Below are 23,347 nucleotides of genomic sequence, written 5' to 3'. Positions count from 1 at the left end.
GTGGCTGATTGGCTGGTAGTTCACGGCTTTAATACTTTGATTGGCTGAATTTGTACACTCATAAGCAATTAGCCAATGAGTGATAAAAGCTGCGCTGGAGGCGGGACTGCCGGAATATGGGTGAGGAAAATATTTGAAGCGAAAGCGACCGCTTTCAAACCTATCCAGAACTTTCCAGAGGTAAACCGTGAGAATACTGACAGCGCGCTCATGGCAGAGGATAAGTAAGTCTTTTCTACATAATTTAGGTCTTACATTCTTTTTAGCAAACGGTTAGTGTAATATGTTTTTCCTCTGCAGGAGATTTACTGACAGCTTTATAGACGAGGACCCGAAACGAGCTCTTGAGGTATTTTACTGGCTAGGTTGATACATGTTAGCCTGATTGCTAATAGCATTTATTGTTGGTTCAATCCCAAAACGCATAGCGATTACTATGTAGTGTGTCATATTACTATATACACTATAGGATAATAGTGCACTAATTAGACAGCCTATTTATTGAACATTGTGTGGTTTGGGATGTTGCCTTGGTAACTATATCGCTAACTCGCTTGTCACCCGGAAAATCCCTACCATTTTTACAGTTAACAACAAATAATAGTCATTTAAGTGATTTTAAAGTTAATAAATTACTCAGCATATATGTAACCTTTTTTCTACGCAGATAGTTGTTTAGTTAAGGCTGAATATAGTAATGTTAGCATACAAAGCTAGCCAGCAGTTTATCAACAATTATGTGACGGCTAATATAAGGTCACAGTGCTCCGTACAGATACATTTTACTTTTGAATTGTATATGAATTGCACTTGCATACTGTGTCATCTTGTTTGTTTTCACAAAGAAATAAAGATATGTGTATTCATATTAAAAGCTTAAAGCTAAACTCAGTTAGTATAAAATATCACATTTTTAAACTGCACGGAATACCGTGACGTAGCTTTTACTGTGGTTGTAACTTTGTTTAAGCACCTGATTTATAAAAGTGTGATGCTTTAGCAAAAGTATGCTTACACCAAAATACAAGAGACACGCGTTTGAGTTCGTCTTATTCCACACCGCTGAACATTATTACGAACCTGGTCCACCTTTGCCGACATAACAGCCTCCACTTTTCAAATTGGGCTATGCATTAGAATTTGGAACATGACTGCAGGCAGCTGTTATCATTTGGCCGTACAACCATTACAATTTTTGTACAATAAAGCCAAGCTCATAAAATCCCGCAGTGTGCATGAGGGTTTTTATCATGTTGACCAAAAAAAAACCCATGAAAATGTTGCCACAAAGAATGCTGTATATTTAATTTAATCTTTCTTGCTGTGTGAGTTAGCTGTTCAGGCTGTTTAGTCATTATAGCACTACCACCATTAATAACTTACAAAAATTGTTAATTAAATTAATATTTATTTATTAGGGTTTTAACGACATGTTACATTCATGACAGGAACGGTAGTTACTGGTTACACAAGATTCATCAGTTCACAAGTTTCATGTCAAACACAGTCATGGACAATTTTGTATCTCCAGTTCACCTCACTTGCATGTCTTTGGACTGTGGGAGGAAACCCACGCAGACACGGGGAGAACATGCAAACTCCACACAGAAAGGCCCCAGACTGCCCCACCTGGGGATCGAACCCAGGACCTTCTTGCTGTGAGGCGTGAATAAAATTAGGCCCTGTATAAAACTAATAAAGGAAATTTGAAGTGTTGTTCAACCAAAGCTTTTGTAGGATCCATTGCCATGGACAATAATTGCACATTGTCCTATACTAAGAAAAGAACAGATAGAAAGTTTTTGACCATTCCCTTGGACCTGCAACATTAGGTTTGAAAAAGACTGAAAGTTGTTATGATGATATGAGCATTTTTCAACATGTTGTTATGCTTTTCTTTATAAGGAGCTGAACGCAGCTTTAGGAGAGACAGCTGATAATGCAGAATGGCTTTGTCAGCGAGCATATGCACACATTCTGCTGAAGGACTACAACAGTAAGTGCTCATGCATGTCCTCTTTTGAAATATAACCAGTAGTTAGGATTAATCTTGATGATTATAACACTTGTTTGGGGGGGGGTAAGATAAGTTGGGTTGCATCAGGAAAGGCATCTGGCATAAAAACTGTGCCAGATCTGGTGTGTGGACACGAATGGTCTGCTGTGGCGACCCGTAAATCCGGGAGCGGCCAAAAGAAGAAAGTTTCAGTGATTTATAGTAAGTAAGTAAATAAATAACATATAGTAAATAGGCAAAGACCTTTACTGCCAAGTCCATAATTTTCTTATACCTTGACAGTTGCTGCTGTAACATCATGAACATTTAGCTGCATTTAAAAACAGCTGTGGGTGTAATTTAATCACAATGAAATTATGTTAAAACCACAAATGGACTGTTTAGTCTCCTGTCATTGTAGTTTTTTTTTAGCATTAAATGGCCAAACCATTATGTTGATTTGTTGCCATGGTTATAATCAGTTAAATTCATAGATTTAAAATTAGGGTTATAGTTTCATCACTTTTAGTTTCCTGCTTTTAAGTCTAACAAATAAGAGATTTCTTGCGTAAAAACATTTCAACCCCCAAAATACCCTTAAAAATGAGAAAATGTGGGTACGTAATTTCACACCTCCACAAAAGCTATTTAGCAGCTACACCTGAAAAGTGAACTCTGTTTAATTACCACCACAAGAGGATCCATGCTCCTGCAATGCAGATGTTATCGTTTGTGTTTGTACACTTGAGTTTGATAGACAATAGAAAGTGGCTGATTCACAGTACCAAGCTGCACTACAGGCTACAGTTAGTAATTGTACACTTAAAAACATGGCTAAGTGTAACTTTAGGTCATTAGGTGACTGTATCTAATACACTAGCAAAACGTTCCTATTTGTGGTACTTTTTACACTTAACTTAGTTTTTGTAACCCTCAGGAGCAGTCGATGATGCTAAGAAAGCACAGCAGTTTCAACCTGGTATGGCCACTGCCTTCCTGAGAACAGGGTGAGTGCTTCAAAATGATTATGGGTTTTGTAGTTTGTTTTTAAGTCAAGAGGATATGAAGGTTTGCAAAGAAACTGTGCAGTATGTGTAATACTCTCACAAACTGGTGACTTGGTGCGTAGCACTGTCGCCTCACACCAAAAAGGTCCTGGGTTCGATTCTCAGGTGGAGCAGTCCAGGTCCTTTCTGTGTGGAGTTTGCATGTTCTCCCTATGTCTGCATGGGTTTTCTCTGGGGGCTTCAGTTTCCTTCCACAGTAAAAAGACATGCAAGTGAGGTGAATTGGAGACACTAAATAATGTTTGTGACTGTATTTAACTAATGAATCATGTGTAACCTGTAACTACCTGTCCTGTAATGAATGAAACCAAAGTGTAAAACATAATCATTAAAAATCCTCTATTAAAGCTATTGTGGCTTTATTCACTTCTTTATTTAACTTTGTCATTCCAATACTCATGTTCTCTCTGTAGAATAGCAGAGTATCATCTCAACCACATCAGTGCTGCACACCAGGCTTTTACAGCTGGACAGGGTCTGGATGGTAAGTTGTCAGTTTATGTTTAAATCTGTTATTTCATTTGTGTATAAAAAATTTTTTTTGTAGATTTTGTAAGTAAGGAGGATTGAAAACACCTTGTGTTTAAAACAAGATCGGTGAACATTGTCACAAAAAATTATTTAATGATTTAAAAAATTTTTTTACAAATGTGCATGAAGATACAAATTTTAAGACTAACGGTAACTTACTAAGCATTTTAGTGCTAAAAGCAGCTCTTCAATATGTAAAACGTTAGCTAATCAGGAGGACTCATCTCACCAAGAGCAAATCACAAAATGTTCTAAATCACTTGTTGTGCTTACATACTGCAGCATGATTGGGCACATGCTCATGTCCTCTATTATGATTTAAACTTGACTGGTCTTTTAAACAATAAAAAAAAAATATAGTGATAAAAGGTGGAGTTTGAATCCCCAGCGTGCTATCGATCAATTAGGTGTCTACACACAGACTGGCTATGTCTGCGGTGTAGCAAGAGTCCCCGTGATGTATTGACGTCCTGTCGATAAGGCTTTTCCTGTCGCTGTTCAGTAACAACCTTTGTTGGTGGGTCAAGGTATCTGTGCTATGGGTAGGGTGTTAGCATGGTGCATGGCAAGTCTCTCTGTTGGATTCTGCCACTTGCAGGTGGATAATAGTCTCTGGCTACTGCACCCTGGTCGGAGAGTACATATGAAGGTTGGTCTAGCAGCAGCCAGGTGAGACATTGGCTACTACCAGATTGGGTGATATTGGGGTAAAAATGCACTTTGAAGTCAGGTATTAATATTGCTTATTAATTCATAATAAGCTTAATCATTTATTTGGAAGGTTTTTTGTTGAGGTCTGTGCTGGCCACTGGAGTTCCTCCAAACCAAACTCATGAAACCGTGACTTTATGGACCTTCATTGGTGCACAGGGGGCGCATTCTTTTATTTCCAAAAAATCTTTGTACACCTGTTAGAACAGGGTGTGGCAGAAACACCTGAGCTCTATAATTAGGATTGGCGGCCCCAAAATATTTCCCAGATTGTGTACATGTCCCGTATGAGTGTATGTAAATGTGTGACTTCACTCGTATCTATGTCTGGATGTGGACCACTTGACCTTGATTTACAGCAAGTGTTTACTGTTTTTCTTAGGTTCCAATGAAGCCTTTCAAACATGGATAAAGAAATGTGAAGAGAAAATGGCAAGTAAGTTTTAACATCTGAAAGGAATATTTCACTTTTCTGTGAGAACTGAGGCCAATGGAAATAAAACCAGTAACCAAAACAATAGGGATGTATTGCACATCATCCTGATATCTGGTTGTTTTGAAGCATTTGATTGGCTGAATGTTTGTGACACACCTGACTAATATGCTGACTACAAAATATTCCTGTTTTATTCCTCCTCTGCGCCTGCTGCCTAATGATCCTTAGCCAAATGTGAGCCTATTGACCCAACATCTCCATCACTAGCTTGCTCGTACTATCTTTCAAACTGGGCCAGTTTTTTGACGCAGCCCAAATGAATGCCTGAGGGCAGTAAAAAAAAACTGAACTTGCCACCCACAGAAGCTTTTCTTCCTTTTTCTTTAGATTATTCTTTCAGTGTTTAGCATAATACTTGGCAGCTCAAGCTGGGAGTCGCATGTTTGTTTTTTAAAAAGAGCATTCAGCTTTTTTATGCAGCATACCTGTTCTCTAACGATTACCAGCAGTGCCACTTTGGGATTTTTTAAAAAGGTTTGAGTAGCATCTATTGCTCATTAGAAACTGCCACCCACAGTTTTATTCTTCGCCGTACACAATACTGACAGTGTGCAGGATCTAAAAATGATCGATTCTTACCTCGTCCCTTCTGTATTGAGATCATAGGTTACAGCTGTCATGTAGTAAAGAGACATTTAACCTCTGTCCTTGTTGTTTTACGCTGTCTTTTATTCCAACCTCCTCCTTTCCATCCTCTGGCACTTCCATATAGATAAAAATGTGCAAGCTAAAGATGCACATATATTTGTTCTTTTTTCCCCTTCTCATCTCACTCTCACTATTTTCCCTGTTTTGATATGCGACCTCATTTTAAGCGCCATTAATGCGCCATGGGATGCTCGCGAGCTCCGTCTCAAACTGTTTATAAAAATACTCAATAATTTATGAGACATAACTGCCTAATACTGGGGAAAAAGATCTCTTAGGCTTATTTATGCTGCCTGCAAATGCACTTGGAATGGTAAACAGCTTTTTATGTAGAAATATAACTGTAGGAATTTATCCAGAGCTTTAAAACTCGCAGTGAGCCCACAGTAAAAATAATCACTCGTGATGGGATGGGAAAATCACTTAGCTATTATTATTATATGGCAGATCTCTGATCTCTTGTGGTGTACTATAAATCTATTTTAAACTACCTGTAGTTTGTTCTGGGTTTTTAAGAACTGGTTCTTCCAAGGGACAAGGGTCAGCAGATGGGCACTACAAATGGTTTTGATTTAGTTGTTTATTCAGATCCCACTGAGGCAGATGTGGAGGCTCATTCCATCACTTACACCAGCTCTGCAGACATTGCATTAAACCCACTATATCAACCAACATCAGGAAATACCCAGACTTATACCTTTAACATGGATTTAGTTGTTTAAATTGATCTTTGATTCAAAACAGGGTGGCACAGTGCGTTGGTGGGTAGCACAGTCGTCCCACAGCTAGAAGGTCCTGGGTTTGATTCCTAGGTGGGGCGGTCTGGGTCCTTTCTGTGTGGAGTTTGCATGTTCTCCCCGTGTCTGCGTGGGTTTCCTCCCACAGTCCAAAAATATGCAAGTGAGATGAATTGGAGATACAAAATTGAACTGATGAATCTTGTGTATCTGTCCTGTCATAAATGTAACCAACGTGTGTAAAACATGACATTAAAATCCTAATAAATAAATGAATATTCAAAACAATTTGCTAAAATAAAGTATGCTGTAAATGGTGTAATTACGTAAATATATTTATTCAGATCTACTATATTAGGGCCCATTTAGATGAAAATTGTTAAAGATGCTTTTATATAGTTCCCATATTCTGCTTTTAGTCACCTAACCTTTGGCTTCAAACATGAATGTATTATGAAATTTTTAATAGTATTTGAACAAAGTGCTCAGATGGCACCACAGTCTCTAAGCAGTTAATAAAAATAGAATGAAGTATATTGATAAAATACTTTTTTTTAGTTTTCATTTCAAGAGACCTTTTTTTTTTTAAATGCAGATCAGTTTAGGACCTGTTCAGACTAGTGTTGGATAGGATATGCGCCTGACTAAACTGAAATTGGAAAGAAAATCTGAATTAAGTGTTTAGTTTTGCAGTATATATACACCGATCGGATTTATAAATAATAAAGTGCCAACAATGGGCACGTGAGCATCGGAACTGGACCACGGAGCAATGGAAGAAGGTGGCCTGGTCTGATGAATCACATTTTCTTTTACATCATGTGGATGGCCGGGTGCGTGTGCGTCGCACCCGGTCAGGGCTGTTTTGGCAGCAAAAGGGGGACCAACACAATATTAGGAAGGTGGTCATAATGTTGTGTGTGTGTGTGTGTATACACTGTATATATGCAGTATTTAGCCTAATTGCTATTCTGTTCTTTTCCCCCCTCAATGTATTAGCACAAAACGAAAACGAAAGCTCAGATTCGGTATGTATGTTTTCTTTTTTCTGCCCCCTGAAATCACTACTGTCATTTATATTGCATTAAAATCAAATAAATAACGTAAACATCAAAACATCTGCAAAAATGTGATTACCATGCCTCTCAAGCAGGGTTTATCAACATGATGGAGTCAGCATATCAACATGTGCTTGCCTACAGTCTTTGTTTCATTAAATTGATTGAACCAATCTGTCTTGTTTTCCCCCTGTGTACCCTCATCTGTTTCCCAAGCTTGCTTTTCTGGAATGAATAGAAATGAGTGTAGTGCGAGCCCTTGGGGTGCAGCAGCATTCAAAGGGTGCTCTGAGCCATTTGTGTTAAGGTGGAATTATGTTGCTGCCGCTTTAGTACAGTCGCTTTCCCCCATTTGGGGGCGCTGTTGCTCACTGACCAAAGGAAATCAGATACAAGCTGAAAGGTTTATTTTCTTGATCTGTGGTGTTTTTCTTTCTCCTTGGTGCTTATGGAACATACAAACATTGAAATGCGTGACATTGACAGCAGCAAGCAACAACCCCCCATGTCAAGTAAGTGCAGCATTACTGACTAATGCATTATCATATCACTCAACGTTTATGATTACTTTAAATATTTTAGAAATCTGATAAAATAAATAATAGGTAATATTAGCATGCTGTTCCTGTTTCTATTCGTAGTTAGCATAAAAGAGCTCATTATCTTTTCTCCTGCCCATTCAGACGTGACTGGTACCAGACAGAATCTCAAGTCACTGTTACCCTAATGGTGAAGAATGTCAAGAAAGAGGACGTCAGTATTACTTTTCATGAAAGAGAGGTAAAATCTAACAGCCGTTTTACTTTAGATATGTTTAATTCTATTTTTACTTTGCAGGAAAGGATGAACTATTCAGTTTATAATAGATGCTTTCGGAATAGAACTGATTAGCAACCCTCTATATCTACCCTCTGTGGTTCTGGATGTAAATTCAACATTTAGTTTCTCAAGGGTATGGACAGGTATTAAGATGTGGCAGGTGGCACGATGGCTAAGTGGGTAGCACTGTCGCCTCACAGCAAGAAGGTCCTGGGTTCAATCCCCAGGTGGGGCGGTCCGGTTCCTTTCCCTGTGTGGAGTTTGCATGTTCTGCCCGTGTCCGTGTGGGTTTTCTCTGGGAGTTTCCTCCCACAGTCCAAAGACGTGCAAGTGAGGTGAATTGGAGATACAAAATTGTCCATGACTGTGACACTACACTTGAACTGATGAATCTTGTGTAATGAGTAACTACCGTTCCTGTCATGAATGTAAGTGTGTAACAAGTGTGTAAAACATGATGTTGAAATCCAAATAAATAAATATTATCAGGGTCCATTAACAAAGCCTTCTGATTAAAGGAGGCAGGAGAGTTAATAAAAATTTGCCTTAAAATCTTCTCCCTCTATTTGTAATCTCACATTCTCTCTATTTAATGGGAGAATCAAAGTTTCATCCAGTCGTTTGATACGAATACTTGAAACTAATTACTGGTAGTGTGAGTTTTGTGTAATAATTTGGTTGCAAATGAGTCAGACACTAGATAAAATATGGATGCTGCGTCATCAGGGGAATCTGCCTGTGGGCTGTTTTCACGGCTCCCGTCGGGACGTCCCGACAGCCCGCACAGCACTAACGAGAGCAGACTTGCCAGCTCTGAGCATCTTTAAGACGTGTACTGTGGATACTGTGGATAAGGGATGTTAAAATTAGGTTAGGAAGAAAGAAGAAAAGGTTTAATCAGAAGAGCCTCAGAGCTAAACTTCAGGAGTAGGAGTGGTGGCAGAGGGCCTGCTGTCTCTTTCTTCTCTACTCTTTTGACTCAACTTTTTCCAAAGTGCTGCATTCTCCGGGGCTTCAAACATGCCCCGTGGCATCTCCATCATCAGACTGCAGTGGAAAGTCAATAAAATAAAGTTTTGCATGTCTGTGTGCTAGTTTGAATCTCGGCTCTGCTTCAGTCAGGCTGTTTGCCTGTACAGACAATGGTTGGCTAGTCCGAAGGGTGGGAGTGCTGGAGGGGATTCCTCATAACTGCTGCAGTTACGACTTCTGCACAGGGACGGGGGGTAATTGAGATCGGTGCATGACTCTCTGTGCATGATACAGATCTCCACATGAACCCACCTCGTGCAGGTGAAAAGAGGCGTTCAGCTACTACCTGTGTCAAAGGGGGTGTGTGTAAGTCACAGCTCTTCTCGGTCAGGAGTGGAGGTCTGCAGCAGTAGAGGAAGCAAAATGCCATCGGGTAATTGGATATGACTAGATTGGGAGGAAAATTGGAAAAAATTAATAGGGGAAAAATCTAACAAATAAAATTCTTAATTTAAAACAGGGAAACGAGATGCTTTAGCAGGTAACGGCATTGAGTAGCATCCAAAATGTAATCATGTTTATGATTTGTTCTATTATTTGGTTAAATAGCTGTTATCATGTTTTATAGAAAAGCCTTCAGATTTACTTGCCTTGCAATTTGCAATTTTAAATGATGCTCAGATCATGTCAGTTGTCTAAGGTGTTCAATCCTTGACAAATTAGTTTTGTTGTAATGACACATTTTTATTTCTCAGAAGTGTAATCTAATGAAACGGAAGCACAGTGTGTCAGTTGTATTCTTTTGCCTCCCCCAGCTGAAAATGTTGTTGAAGCTGCCATCTGGAGAGGATTACTGCCTAGATATACACCTTCTACACCCTGTGGTTCCTGAGCAGAGCACTTACAAGATCCTGTCCACCAAGGTCAGTTTTATGTAACGATACACTCTACCCACGATGCAATGTGATTCACGATACTGGGTTCATGATTTATTTAAACTGAAATTGAAGACATTAAAAAATTTTTTAGAAAATCCTGTATTTGTGCTTTTATGTATCTAAATAATGAATGCCCTTTCATTTCTGAGGTAGGTACAAACTATGCAAAACAATTTTGGATTAAGCCCAATTTGGCTGAAAAACCCCGAATTTGGCAACCAGGCATATAGCGCCAGTGACGTCAACCAGGCGAGGTGTATAGCGTCAGCGCCCTCTGCTGTTTAAAGTGAATATCGATTCATTTTACATGTCGAATCGATTTGAATCGTGAATTTTTTGAATCGGTTATTAACTGTCTTGTGGTGAATTATTACATACTACTCATTAGTAAAGCATTCGGTCTGGTGTCGGGAGATCATCTTTAAGATCTAAATATATCATAGCTGATCGTGGACGGGAGTCAGAGGACATAACTGATGCTCATTTTCTGAAATAAACGGCGGTGCACTGGTAAATTCTGCTAAACCACTACTGATATGGTACAGTGATCAACTCCCCAGTGGTAGTGGGCTAGTGTAATTTATTTAAGTGCAGAAAAGCCATTCTTCCCACCAGAAAATGATCCGTCGGTCGAGCGTATACATACAAACATGATTGGCTGTGTCTGTGGGGAGATGGCCTACGATGAATTGGTGTTACTCCATTGCGCTCAGTGATTCAGAGGAAACCTGACCCCACGATAAAGCATTAATAAAACATGAAAATGAAATGAAAAGAATGGCCTCCCTTTCTCTCCAGCCAATCAGTATGACACCAGTGGGCTTCTGCTCACTGATGAGAAGAGAATAAGGCTGTTAGTAGGGCAGATGAGCATGTTTCCAGAAGATCACTATGTTGAATAATGGCATTAGCTTCATGTGACTTAGAGAAAGCACGTGTTATCCAAGCAGATCTTAAGGGTAAACACAAACCCTGTTTATAGCAATTGTTTATTAAGCTCTGCTGTACAGTAGTTATTTTTTGGCGAATGATGCAACTGCTTTGTTTCAATAGTATATATCATCAAATGTAGGAGTATGTACTGTACGTTTAGTATAAACCGACTTATTACAGTACATGATGAGAGGTTTTTTTCTGATGCTTTGTAGGAGGTAGAATTTTTGTACAAGTCTGTATTGATTATGGGTTGCACAGACTCTCACTGGTGCAGGACTCCTAGACTGCCTTTCTAAAAGAGCATAATGCAGTGGATTCAGAAAGTATTTAGACCCCCTTGTGTTTTTGTGCACTGTGTTGTTTTTACCCGCTCAGTGATTAATTAAGAATATGTTTTGTTGAAAATGTTTACCTTGTGTAAATACTTAATGGTTAATGTACTGGATTAGTAATATAAAGGTTTCAGGTTGCCACTGTTGGACCCCTGAGGTAGCTTTCTAACCCTCAGTTGTTTTCTTAGTGCCTTAAGTGTAAATATTTTTAATGTTTGATTTTTAATTATTAAAAACAAAATCTCGGACGCTCACCACACCAGAGCTGGGATTTCGAATACATCGTATCGAATCTCAGCTGGCCAGCCACATGAACAACGATTGGCTGTTGTCATGAGCCGGACCAAGGTTCAGCATAACTAGTGCAATTACGACCTCTGCTGGCTGATTGATGGCGCCTGCACAGAGTTGGGGAATAATGCTGCTCAAGGCTGATCCTCATATGAACTCGCCTCGTGCAGGTAAAAAGAGGCAGCATGTGTCGGAGGGGGCGTTCGAATACGACTAGATTAGGAGAGAAAATTGGGGGGGAATTCGGAGAAAAAGAGGGGAAAAAAAATCTCATTTACTGAATTAAAACTTTGTTAAAGCCCCTTAGTCAAGAAGTGCAGCTTCAGACGACATGTCTGTTTAAACTCCCTACTGTGTGCTAGAGTTTTTTGTGCTGTGTCACTCGAGCCCCTAAACTGCTTCTCTTTTATGGTTTAAGTACATTTCAATGACACATAAAGCATGGACATGGTCATAAGTGGATACTAAATTCCCAGTTTATTATTTAATGCCTGTTAGCTTTGTCATTTATAACAAACCAGTATAAATCCATAACAGCTTCCCTACCTGAATTGCGACTGCAGTGTGGTCTTTAAATAGAGGATACATCTGTAATCAGGAGTACAAGATTCAATATAACACCTGTCACATGGGCACTGGGGGAGGAGGCTGAGGATGTTCTATTTCTGTTATTTTGCTATTAGTGTTGTGCTAGACAGTTTCCAGTTGTTTTTCTTGACAGTGTTATAGGTGTTAATGCTGATGTGAAAACATCTTGTGTGTGACGATACAGTTCTGTCAGGTTTTGTCCAAAAATATTTTATTCCCTCCTGCATAAAAGCTCCTATTACCAGCCTATGACGGATGTTTAATGTTGCATAGCAGCAAATAGTGACGATAAGCACTTACTAATGGGTTTTTATAGACTGTTATACCATTTTGTTAATGAGCTATTTGCTTTACAGTTGGGTGTGTGATCATGAGCGGAGTTGAAATGCTAATAATCAGAGAACAGAGAACAACACTAGTTCACACAAACACCCTCCCATGGAAATAAAAATCGAAACAAATAAACAATTTGGTGTACATTGCGCGCAGGGTCAGCAGCAAGGTCGTGCTGTGGATTTCTATGCAGGCGTAACACGATTTAATAGCATGATTTGTTGTTGGAAAGATGTGTAGTATAATGGGAGATTGAATTAAAGGATTGCTTTTTGTTTTTTCACAGTGGAGATTTTTTGTCATTAGTCTCAAAGCAGCCTGCAAATTATTGCAATGCATTCACTGAGCTTATTGCACAAACCTAAACAGAGCAACACGCTGGCTCGTGGAACAGCAGATATTTCAGTTACGAGCATGTTAATAAAAACAAATGTTTATTGTTCAACCTTGTGCACCTCAGCTTTGTACATGACATGACCAGAATGCATATATTAACAGCCATGCTTGTTGAGCATTGACATTAATATGAAACAAAGTTCTTTTGCTCCTAGGCTTTATGGAGATATAAATTATTGGGACAGCCTTCTAATTATTAAATTAATTTGTTTCAGACAGTTGCTATCAATTATATAAAGGAAATTACAGTCCGGAAAGTCAGCACACCCCTTTCACCTTCTCCACGTTTTATTACATTACAGACTCATTCTACATCGATCAGCCATAACATTAAAACCACCTCCTTGTTTCTACACTCACTGTCCATGTTATCAGCTCCACTTACCATATAGAAGCACTTTGTAGTTCTACAATTACTGACTGTAGTCCATCTGTTTCTCTACATACCTTTTTAACCTGCTTTCACCCTGTTCATTAATGGTCAGGACCCCCACAGGACCACCACAGAGCAGGTATTATTTAGGTGGTGGATCATTCTCAGCACTGCAGTGACACTGACATGGTGGTGGTGGGTTAGTGTGTGTTGTGCTGGTATGAGTGGATCAGACACAGCAGCGCTGCTGGAGTTTTTAAATACCCTGTCCACTCTATTAGACACTCCTACCTAGTTGGTCCACCTTGTAGATGTAAAGTCAGAGACGATTGCTCATCTATTGCTGCTGTTTGAGTTGGTCATCTTCTAAACCTTCATCAGTGGTCACAGGATGCTGCCTACAGGGCGCTGTTGGCTGGATATTTTTGGTTGGTGGATTATTCTCAGTCCAGCAGTGACAGTGAGGTGTTTAAAAACTCCATCAGCACTGCTGTGTCTGAGCCACTCATACCAGCACAACACACACTAACACACTACCACAATGTCAGTGTCACTGCAGTGCTGAGAATGATCCACCACCTAAATAATACCTGCTCTGTGGTGGTCCTGATCACTGAAGAACAGCGTGAAAGCAGGTTAAAAAGTATGTAGAGAAACAGATGGACTACAGTCAGTAATTGTAGAACTACAAAGTGCTTCTAGATGGTACAGCCTTTATAAATGAATTGAATGTACCACAGGTGTACTCCAGTTAAATTGTAGAAACATCTCAAGCAGTGTCAGTGAAAACAAAATGCACCTCAGCTCACTTTTGGGTGCCAAAGGGTGTGCACACTTGTTTGGTTTATTGCAAACAGCTGATTGTTTGTACGTTTTGCTAATAAACCTAATTTTCTCTTGGGGTTGCTTAGAACTGAAAGGTTTGAAATGTGCAGCCATTGTTGTTGACCAACTGTGACATTTCTAGCTGCCGTACAGCAAACACGCTGCAAAGCTCTGTAAATGGCCGATTCAGTAAGACCACAAGCACATTCCTGCTAAATGTGTGTCTACCAGAGTTTGTGTCCGTCCAGCCAAATTCACCTCCCTTCCACCCTGCACCTTGTGCCATGGCAACGGTGGAAAGTAGAGCATTCAATGAGTGCCTGTATAGACCAATGTACCAAGGACCCATGCTGAAAAGGAAAGCGAAGGGGAACCCGGGTTTCTTCAGGAGTCGCTCTCTCTATTTCTCTCTCTCTCTCTCTCACACACACACACACACACACACACACACACACACACACACACACACACACACACACACACACACACACTCTGAAGCACTGGACTGGAGCCTTTACAAAGCCTCTCTTGTTTGGTCCACTGGGCCCCTCTGGAGATCCTAGATTTAACGGGCACACTGGCACGGAGCATTGCTGAGCGCTAGCTTGTTCCCAACCAGCATGACACAATGTGCAACATAATGTATTTTATTTTTTTCACCTAGATGCATTTTTGTTGCAGCTAATTTGAATGCATGTTCAGGTTGTATCTGTATTTTTGTATATTCTGTACACATCTTTTGTTGTTTGATTACCTACATAACATACACTGCCCACACAAACACGCACTCTTGGTCCACATGTATGAAGATGTGCCGTTATTTTGCTAATGAGCTGATGATGTTTTCGTATAATTATCGGTCCTGTACAGTATTATGCCAGAACCATGGAAAAACCCTGCCTGGTTGGATTCCATATTTTGTGTTTTGTTTTTTTATTATTTTCATTTCATTCTCATATTTTCACCAATACTTCATCCTGGACAGGGTCGTGGTGGGTACAATTTCGTCTGAATCACTGCAGTATTCTCAATCAACTCTATCAGTCCAAAGCAACCACTACAGAATCCCAACTGACCAGATGCTATTTGGGTGGTGGCCCATTCTCATCTTCAATAACACTAATAGGATAATAACATGGTAGTGAGATGCACTGCTACGAGGCTCAGGTGCAACTGTGTTGTGGGATCCCGACCCCCTTGCAGTTTCAACGCCAGGAGAATAGTGGTCCAGGCTAAAATATAAAGCCATCAGCTTCCTGTGACAAGAAATGTCCAGTGATATAAGTCTATGGGAAGGAAAATCAACACACACTGTGCATAAAAAAAAAAAAAAAACACCTACAAGCAGTGCTAACAGGGTATGTTTCTAATAAAGTGACTAGTACATTTTTAAAAACTTAATGCACTCAGACCTGCACAGCACACAGCCATGTCGTTATCATTTCTGTGTCATTGCAGTGCTGAGAATGGTTCGCCACCCAAATCTTCTGGTCTGTAGGGGCACAGAGAAACATACTTTAGTTTTATAATGGTAAAAACTTAATGCATTCAGACCTGCACAGCACACACCACAATTTCATTTTCATCTTAGTGTCATTGCAGGGCTGACACTTTTTTCCGCCATCCAAAGTTTCTGGTCAGTAGGGGCACAGAGAAACCTACTTTAGTTTTATAATGGTAAAAACTTAATGCATTCAGACCTGCACAGCACACACCACCATTTTGTTATCTTCGTGTCATTGCAGTGCTTAGAATGGTCAGTAGGGGTACGGAGAAACATACTTTAGTTTTATTACGGTAAACTGTATGAAGAAGTGACCAGTGGGGGTGCTTGGGTGGCTCCGCGGTAAAGCACACTAGCTGGTCGGCTTGACAATGATTGGCACATCCATGGGATGGATTTCACGTGACTGCTGCAGTTAGGATGATGAAGATCCCCATATAAACTGGCCTCGTGCAGGTGAAAAGAAGTGGTTGGCTACTGCACACTCGGAGGGGCTTGTGTTAGTTACAGCCCTCTATAGTCAGGAATGGATGTTTTCAGTAGTAAAGGTGAAACACAATCAGGTAATGAGGAATTCCGAGTGTGGCATGTGAATTGTGGTGCAGTCCTTTTGTTTGTAGCCATATTTTATTATGTTTGCCCCACGGAGGCAGCTGTAGCGTAATTTGTGTACAGAAATGTTCTTCTATAAGTAACTTGGGATATTTCTTAACAAAGCCACTTTTTAAATAAGCCAATTATAGAGATTGATACGCCTCAACTTTCTGTTAAGTTCACTCTTTTTTGGTCCACATGCACCGGCTTTGTGACTTTGAACCTTTTTTCACCTTAGTTGTTTATGCTTGTGTGGTTTTCAAAACACCAGCAGACCGTACAGAACCCAGCAATCACTTTAGACCGTCAGGTGACTGACCTACACATTAGTATTCTTAAAGGTCCAGTGGCTTGCTGGTGCAGTGTACACACACACACACACACACACACAAATTGGCTTGCCTCAGCAAAGCTTTCGATTAGTCAATAGCAACACTTCATATACTGCATATATTTAAAGTCCCTTTGCTAATATTTCTAAATCAAAGTATTTAAAAATGCATCATTTCTGAGATTATATTGATTCTAACTGAGGCCCCACAGGTACTTTAATTTCCTCAAAGATGTAATGTAAGTGTACAGGCTAGCGTCCTCCGAGGGCTTCGGAGTGCCAGACCTTGGTCCCGGTCCAGATTTTAAAGAGCAGTGAAGAGTGAATTATGTGGATTGTGTGTATTGAGTCTATAATCAGTCCTTGATCAAAGTCATTGGCTTGCTCTCTCACAGGCAAACAAAGTACCTTGGTTGGGTTTTGACTGTTACTTTAACATGGCCTCAAATAAAATGTCAACACACAATTTGGAGTTGGCAAGTAATTAGATTTTTTTCATTCTAAAGAAAGCCTGAGGCCCTCTAGGTAGGAGCTGAGCTACAATGTCATGCATTATGTTTTTGCACTTAATCCTAATGGCGGTATTTTTGTAGGTGCAATTTCTGCCACGAGTGTATTTATAGGCGAGTGTGTTGTTAGTCTTTTTCAGGGACATCTGGATAAACTAATCATCCAGCTTTTGTCTGTCTTTCCAAGAAAAAACTGTTTCTCTGCACAAAAAAACCCTAAAATAACAGTGCTTCCAAATGTCTAGAGGGAGGAAGGTGTCTGACCTTGCTTGCCATGCCAGGATGACAGAAAACCAATTACCAGCTGCCTTAGTAGCCAGGATGGATGGATGAGGATGGAATGGAAAGGGGTGGAGGGAGCATCTGAAACAGTTCCATGGTTGCGAGTCATTTCCCCAGCAAACAAAAGCACCTCTTGTTCATTTCCACGCTTGGCTCTGTCTGCTGGTTTATTTATTTTGGTTTAATGAGATGTTTCATAATCAGATGGTGGCTGCACTTTTTAATTTTTTTTGCTTCTTTCTGTCTCTCCTTCTGTCTCTATGTCTCTCTCCTTCCTTATCTCTCTCTCTCTCTCTCTCTCTCTCTCTCTCTCTCTCTCTCTCTCTCTCTCTCTCTCTCTCTCTGGTATTTTAAGCATTTAAAATTTTAGAAGCTCAGGATGTGTGACATGCCAGAGATGGCCACCGGCTGCTCTAATAGCTGTGACTGTGACAGGCAGGGAGTTTTTAGGTGGAGCGCTGGGTTTTTTTTTTTTTTTGGTTTTTTTTTTTCTTCCTGACACCCCTCGGGGTCCTAATGGCACTGTCGGGCAGCCTCGCTGATGCCCGTCAGGATTCTCAGCAGTTGTGCAGTGCCTGTCACCTCCCCTAACACTCAGTTTCAACAGATGTGGGGAGGAAGATTAATGCTGCATAGCCCGGAGAGTGACTGATGAAAAAAAACACAAGCCAGACCCCACAAGTTATCATCTGCTGAAAGGATGCTCACCACTCAAAACTGTGAAAAGCAGGAGAGGTGTAAAAATGTTCGCCTGCTGTTCCTAGGGCATTTTTTTTTCTCCTCTGTTTTCTGTTTTGTCCCTGTTGCAATAAGGTTTTTTTTTGTTTTTGTTTTTTTTGTTTTTTTTTACACTTCATCCTTTCACAGACTTTCACGTTTCACAAAGCCCAGGAATTTTTAATTCACAGCAAGACTCCCTTCCCCAAATCATTATTTAAAGCACTTTAACATCTTAACTCAGTCAGCAGCAGTGACTTTATTTAGCATTTATATTTAGATTTTTTTGCTCTAGAAGAAAATATGAATACAAATGCATTTTTGCTTGAAATAGAACACATTTCTTAGTGCAACAGAATATTACAAATGATAAGAATTCCCCTTTCCATTAGGCATGTTTTTTGGTTGTTCATGTTGAAAGGACTGCTTGTGAGAAGTCAACCTCTGTTTTAGTTTGCTAGGTAATTATAATTAACTAGAATACCTAGAATCAGCCACAAAGCACAGTTAGGGCTACTGTAGACATTGTAAAACATTTCTCTCTTAGCTAGCTAACACTGAATCACTTGCTCGCTTTGTTGTCTCAGCTTGTCATGAATGGACTGAAACAGATTGTTGGAGTATTAAATTAAGGATTACATTTGTTAGGAAAGGGAATGTTTCCAGTAACTGACAGCTGATGAGGCATAACATTATGACCACCTGCCTAATATTGTCGGTCCCCCTTTTGCTGCCCCATATGCAACAACCTGTGATGCTCTGTGTATTCTGACACCTTCCTATCAGAACCAGCATTAACTTCTTCAGCATTTTGAGCTACAGTAGCTCGTCTGTTGGATTGGACCACACAGGCCAGCCTTTACTCACCATGTGCATCAGTGAGCCTTGGCCGCCCATGACCCTGTCGCCGGTTTACTACCGTTCCTTCCTTGGACCACTTTTGATAGATTCTGACCACTGCAGACTGGGAACACCCCACAAGAGCTGCAGTTTTGGAGATGATCTGACCCAGTTGTCTAGACATCACAATTTGGCCCTCGTCAAACTCGCTCAAATCCTCACACTCGCCCAACTTTCAACTTTTCAACTTTGAGGATAAAATGTTCACGTGCTGACTAATATATCCCACCTACTAACAGGTGCCGTGATGAAGAGATAACCAGTGTTATTCACTTCACCTGTCAGTGGTCATAATGTTATGCGGGGTCGGTGTATATTAATGTAACAATAAAATGCTGTTGACCAAAAACCTACATAATGCTTGTATTCTATTTAGCTTGATCTTTATTCACATACATAGTTTGTCAATACACTGTCGTAAGGGTGGCACGATCTGCATATTAATAATGTGTTAATGTTTTGAATGGCAAAAGACACAGCTTGTGGAATGGGTGCCACATATCAACATGGTTTCTAAGTTCCTGGGTTCAATCCTTGCTTCTGGGTTTTCGGGCAGTGGTAGCTGCCCACATAGACCATATCAGCATATCAGTGTTTGAGTCCTTACAGAGCTGCAATGCCATAATGAGCACGGAAAGCAACATATGGGACATCTGTGATCATTTTAACATGCCAGCACTAATCCGCATTGTGCACAGCGATTCACATTTTAATCAGTGAGCTGGACTGTAGTAGTGTGATGTATTGTGAAGCGTAGAATACAACAACGATTTACATTATAGAAGAATGAAAATTAGCTTTGAAAACTAGATCCTTTTCTGTATGGCTGTGCAATATGTGTAGAGTTTTGTGTTTCTGCTGCTTTAACGGAACAATTCTATCTATCTAAATGATCTATCTATCAGTTGTTGTAAGACGGACGATTCAGAAAGAAAGTAAAGGTAACTTTTCGGCTTTGTGTTTTGGGATGTTTTTAATTAATGCAGGTCAAAGAGAATTCACAGATATCGTCCCAAGGTTTTGCAACTGATGTTTGAATTTTAAACTTTAAAGGTTAAGTGCAGATGAATAATTTCATCTTTAATTAATCCAGTTTGACCAAGGATACAGTGACCTGGTCAGTTTTACTTTGCATGTGGTGATGATGCCATTTCTTGACCAAGCCCTTTTGACTGCAAGACCAAGGGACTGCCCTGACCTGCGTACCACCTCACTCCCCATGCAGAATCTCAAATGTCGGCGCCACCGCTCCCGCTAACCTTCATAACAGACGCGTTCCCTATCAGGAGGCTGAGCAGAAATAGCTTTAAATCAGACTGACATCTGAAGCCTTTCCCTGTGGTTTTCTACTCCGTACGCTTCCCGCCCTTGAAGGCTCATTTTCGATTGTGATCCACGGCTCGTATCTATCTGTCCTGCTGTTTTTGAGTAGTGTGCTCCTGTCAGGCTTACTCATTGCGTCTGGCGTTCGTTCAGTTCATTTTACCCGTCTAGACCCAAGTCACGTTGACTGGACCTGTATTTGATCTTAAAGTCGTGTCCCCCTGTACGGGGCTTCAGTTTCAACTCGCATGAGTATTGAAACGTCTGTTAGGTTGTAATAAATGTCCGGTCATTCTAACCTGTCAGACAGTAAGCTCATTGCTGCTTCTTTTCCCTTAGGTGGAGATTAAGATGAAGAAGACTGAAGCCATTCGGTGGGAGAAGCTGGAAGGTGAAGGCAACCTTCCCAACCTGAAGCACTTCGCTTCCTCTCAGAGTGAGTAGCAAAAAGCGCACATGCACTCTTTACAATCTGCCTGGCTTCACCATTCTTACATGTTTGTTTTCTTCTTTGTGTCCTCTTTCTTTACAGACCAATACCCATCGTCTTCCCACTACACCCGCAACTGGGACAAGTTAGTGGGAGACATCAAGGAGGAAGAGAAGAACGAGAATCTGGAAGGAGATGCTGCGCTTAATAAGCTGTTCCAGCAAATCTACGGTGACGGCTCTGATGAGGTCAAGCGAGCCATGAACAAGTCCTTCGTAAGTAATGGTTTAGTATATCAGCATTTCTTAATCACCTTTCATTTTCTGTAATAACATTAAAGCACTTATATATAATTGGCTTGAATACAAAAATGAGTGGACACCGCTTATAATTGTTTTTGTCCGGGGTTTAAGCCACATCCATTGTTAATAGGTGTAAAACAACTGGTTTGACCAGTTTGATCTGGAGGTTCTTCAGTGGTCTCCACAAAGCCCTCACCTCAACAGCCCAGTTTGGCTTCTTTGAAATGTCCAATTTGAGCCATGCTTTCCGATCCAATATCCACTAATGTCCACTAATTCCTACAGACACACTCCAAAACCTTGTGGAAAGATTTCCATAGAGGTGAAGGGCAAATCCATGCCTATGGCTTTGAAATCATATGGTAGTCATTCTTACTTTTTAAGGTGTCCACATACTTTTGGCCATATCATGTATATGTGGGAGACAAAATCCAATCATATTACAGTGTGATGTAAATCGATCAGCCGATATCGCCACTGGTGATTCAAACCCACAATAAAATTATTTCTTTGCGTATCTTAGCTTGTTTGGAAGCTGAGGTTAGAGCCCAGGGTCAGCCATAGTATTTCGGGCCTTGCTCAAGGGCCCAACAGTGGCTGCAAGGCAGAGCCAGGATTCAGATCTACAAGCTTCCTATTGATAACGCAAAGCACCACTCTGGGTTTCAGAGAAAAATAATAATAATTAAAAAAACAAATTTTTTCAGGCACATAAATGTGAAATGAACTTGTATGTGAACACCACTTTGTGGAGGCTTTATGTGATTCCTTGTAAACCACAGTGGGGCCAGATTGCACAGAGCAGAGAAAGAGAGTAAGATGTGATGTTTGTGTTGCCTGGATCGTTATAAAAAATCATGGACAAAATGTGGGTTGCTTGAAAAAAAGTTTGAAGAAGCCTGCACTGGGCTACCATCGTCCCTGCATTAAGAACTTTTCCAGTATGATGAACCATGAACCGTTTTCCTCCGGCTGTGCTGTTTTAGTATTTTTTCTGGTTTTGTACTGAAATCTAAAATTTGGTGTAGACACCCTGACAAGTTTCTGTGAATTTGCTCGTGTGTACGTTTTTGTGATCTGGTAAAATGTTGGCCTGTTACAAGATTGTTAGATTACTTATGCCTAGTTCACACTACACGATTTTTGCCATGATTTTTGCTCGCCGACTGGTCGGCGCAAGATTTGCTTGCTCGAGAGCAACTCGGCAGACTTGGCTCTCAATCGCTATTTGTGAACTGCTCAACAACTCGATCCGAGCGGCTCGCTGAGTGCTCGGCGACTGAAGATAAATATCTAGCTTGCTAGATATCTGGGTATGAGTCGGCTGACTGGCAGTGAGTGCGGTGTCAAACAGCCAATGAGAACACAAGATACGGGGTGAGGGGAAACGCTGGGAGTTGTAAACAGGTGGGACAGGTACACACACTTAAGTTTTACAGTATTTCTGACCTTATTGTTCTCTACAAAACATAACACCAACGTTGCATTGCGAAAAATATTTATTAACCTCCAACTCACTACAGAACAAAACAATCCCTGCTGGCCACGTAGCTTAATTTATTTATTTTTCCCCTTGATTTTACACTGCACATCAGCACACACACTTGTTGACGTGCATTTTTGGATGTGGTATCATTAAACCTCTCGTCACTTCTCGTTTGTTTTCGTGACAAAACGTAGTTTGGGAGACCAGAGAAGCTCGTCTGCGATTCCAGTTGGTGATAGATGGTGTAGTGTGAAACCCCCGATCACCGATCAGTCGTGTAGTGTGAAAGCCACACCGACTTGAAAGACTCCCGATTACAAGATATCCAGTCGTGTAGTGTGAACTGTTCAGCGACCTGACCACTTGGAACGTCGTGTAGTGTGAACTTGGCATAAGCGACCGACTAGCTGGAGCATCATCCTCTAGACCAAATCATTAATGAAGATTAATTTGATGAACCTATCTGTAACCTCTGTAGGCGCCTTGCTTGAACCACTTTTAATGCGCTGGTCAGATTCTATCAGTCGCACTTTGCTTCGCTTTAATTCACACGTTTGCTTTCGTTCTAAAGAACACACACTCTGGAATCTGACTACAGCGCCTGATTCTTCAGCTAAGTTCAAACCAGTGGCTTGTTTTGTCGTGTGGTTTAATGGATTTTTAATCACATCACCCATCGATCTCTACACAGATGGAGTCAGGCGGTACAGTTCTCAGCACTAACTGGACAGACGTGGAAAAACGGAAAGTCGACGTGAATCCCCCTGATGATATGGAATGGAAGCCATATTAAACAGCATTTGGACAATGACATCGACAGACACAGTAACGTCATTACCAGAAAGCTCTTCTCTGTACTTTCATCATGTCCTCTGTATGAGAGAGTAAACTGGAACTAAATTAAAACCGTTTTTAAAATATG

At 40.5% G+C, this 23,347-nt stretch overlaps 1 protein-coding gene across 2 annotated transcripts; it reads left to right on the top strand.

The window, feature by feature from the left end:
- The first annotated feature begins 129 nt into the window (after nt 1-129).
- sugt1 (SGT1 homolog, MIS12 kinetochore complex assembly cochaperone) lies at nt 130-23,347 on the top strand. Of its 2 annotated transcripts, none has more exons than XM_063010480.1 (13): nt 130-224; nt 301-349; nt 1,906-1,996; nt 2,934-3,003; nt 3,477-3,547; nt 4,688-4,741; nt 7,186-7,214; nt 7,734-7,756; nt 7,928-8,024; nt 9,851-9,958; nt 20,547-20,643; nt 20,740-20,912; nt 23,117-23,347. In XM_063010480.1, exons 1-13 carry the CDS (start codon nt 211-213, stop codon nt 23,216-23,218), a joined length of 978 nt encoding a protein of 325 aa, XP_062866550.1. In that variant the 5' UTR covers nt 130-210; the 3' UTR covers nt 23,219-23,347. The 2 variants fall into 2 exon arrangements, with proteins under 2 accessions (XP_062866550.1, XP_062866549.1); XM_063010479.1 differs by having other exon boundaries at nt 7,731-7,756.

This window comes from Trichomycterus rosablanca, chromosome 15 (assembly GCF_030014385.1).
Source record: "Trichomycterus rosablanca isolate fTriRos1 chromosome 15, fTriRos1.hap1, whole genome shotgun sequence".
NCBI lineage: Eukaryota > Metazoa > Chordata > Actinopteri > Siluriformes > Trichomycteridae > Trichomycterus > Trichomycterus rosablanca.
Note: the sequence above shows the minus strand (reverse complement) of the source record. Positions and strands in the feature narration are given on the sequence as shown.

Coding starts and splice junctions, on each gene's coding strand:
- sugt1 (XM_063010479.1), top strand. Junction 1,997..2,933: donor TCTGCTGAAGGACTACAACA/GTAAGTGCTCAT, acceptor TGTAACCCTCAG/GAGCAGTCGATGATGCTAAG. Junction 20,913..23,116: donor GAGCCATGAACAAGTCCTTC/GTAAGTAATGGT, acceptor ATCTCTACACAG/ATGGAGTCAGGCGGTACAGT.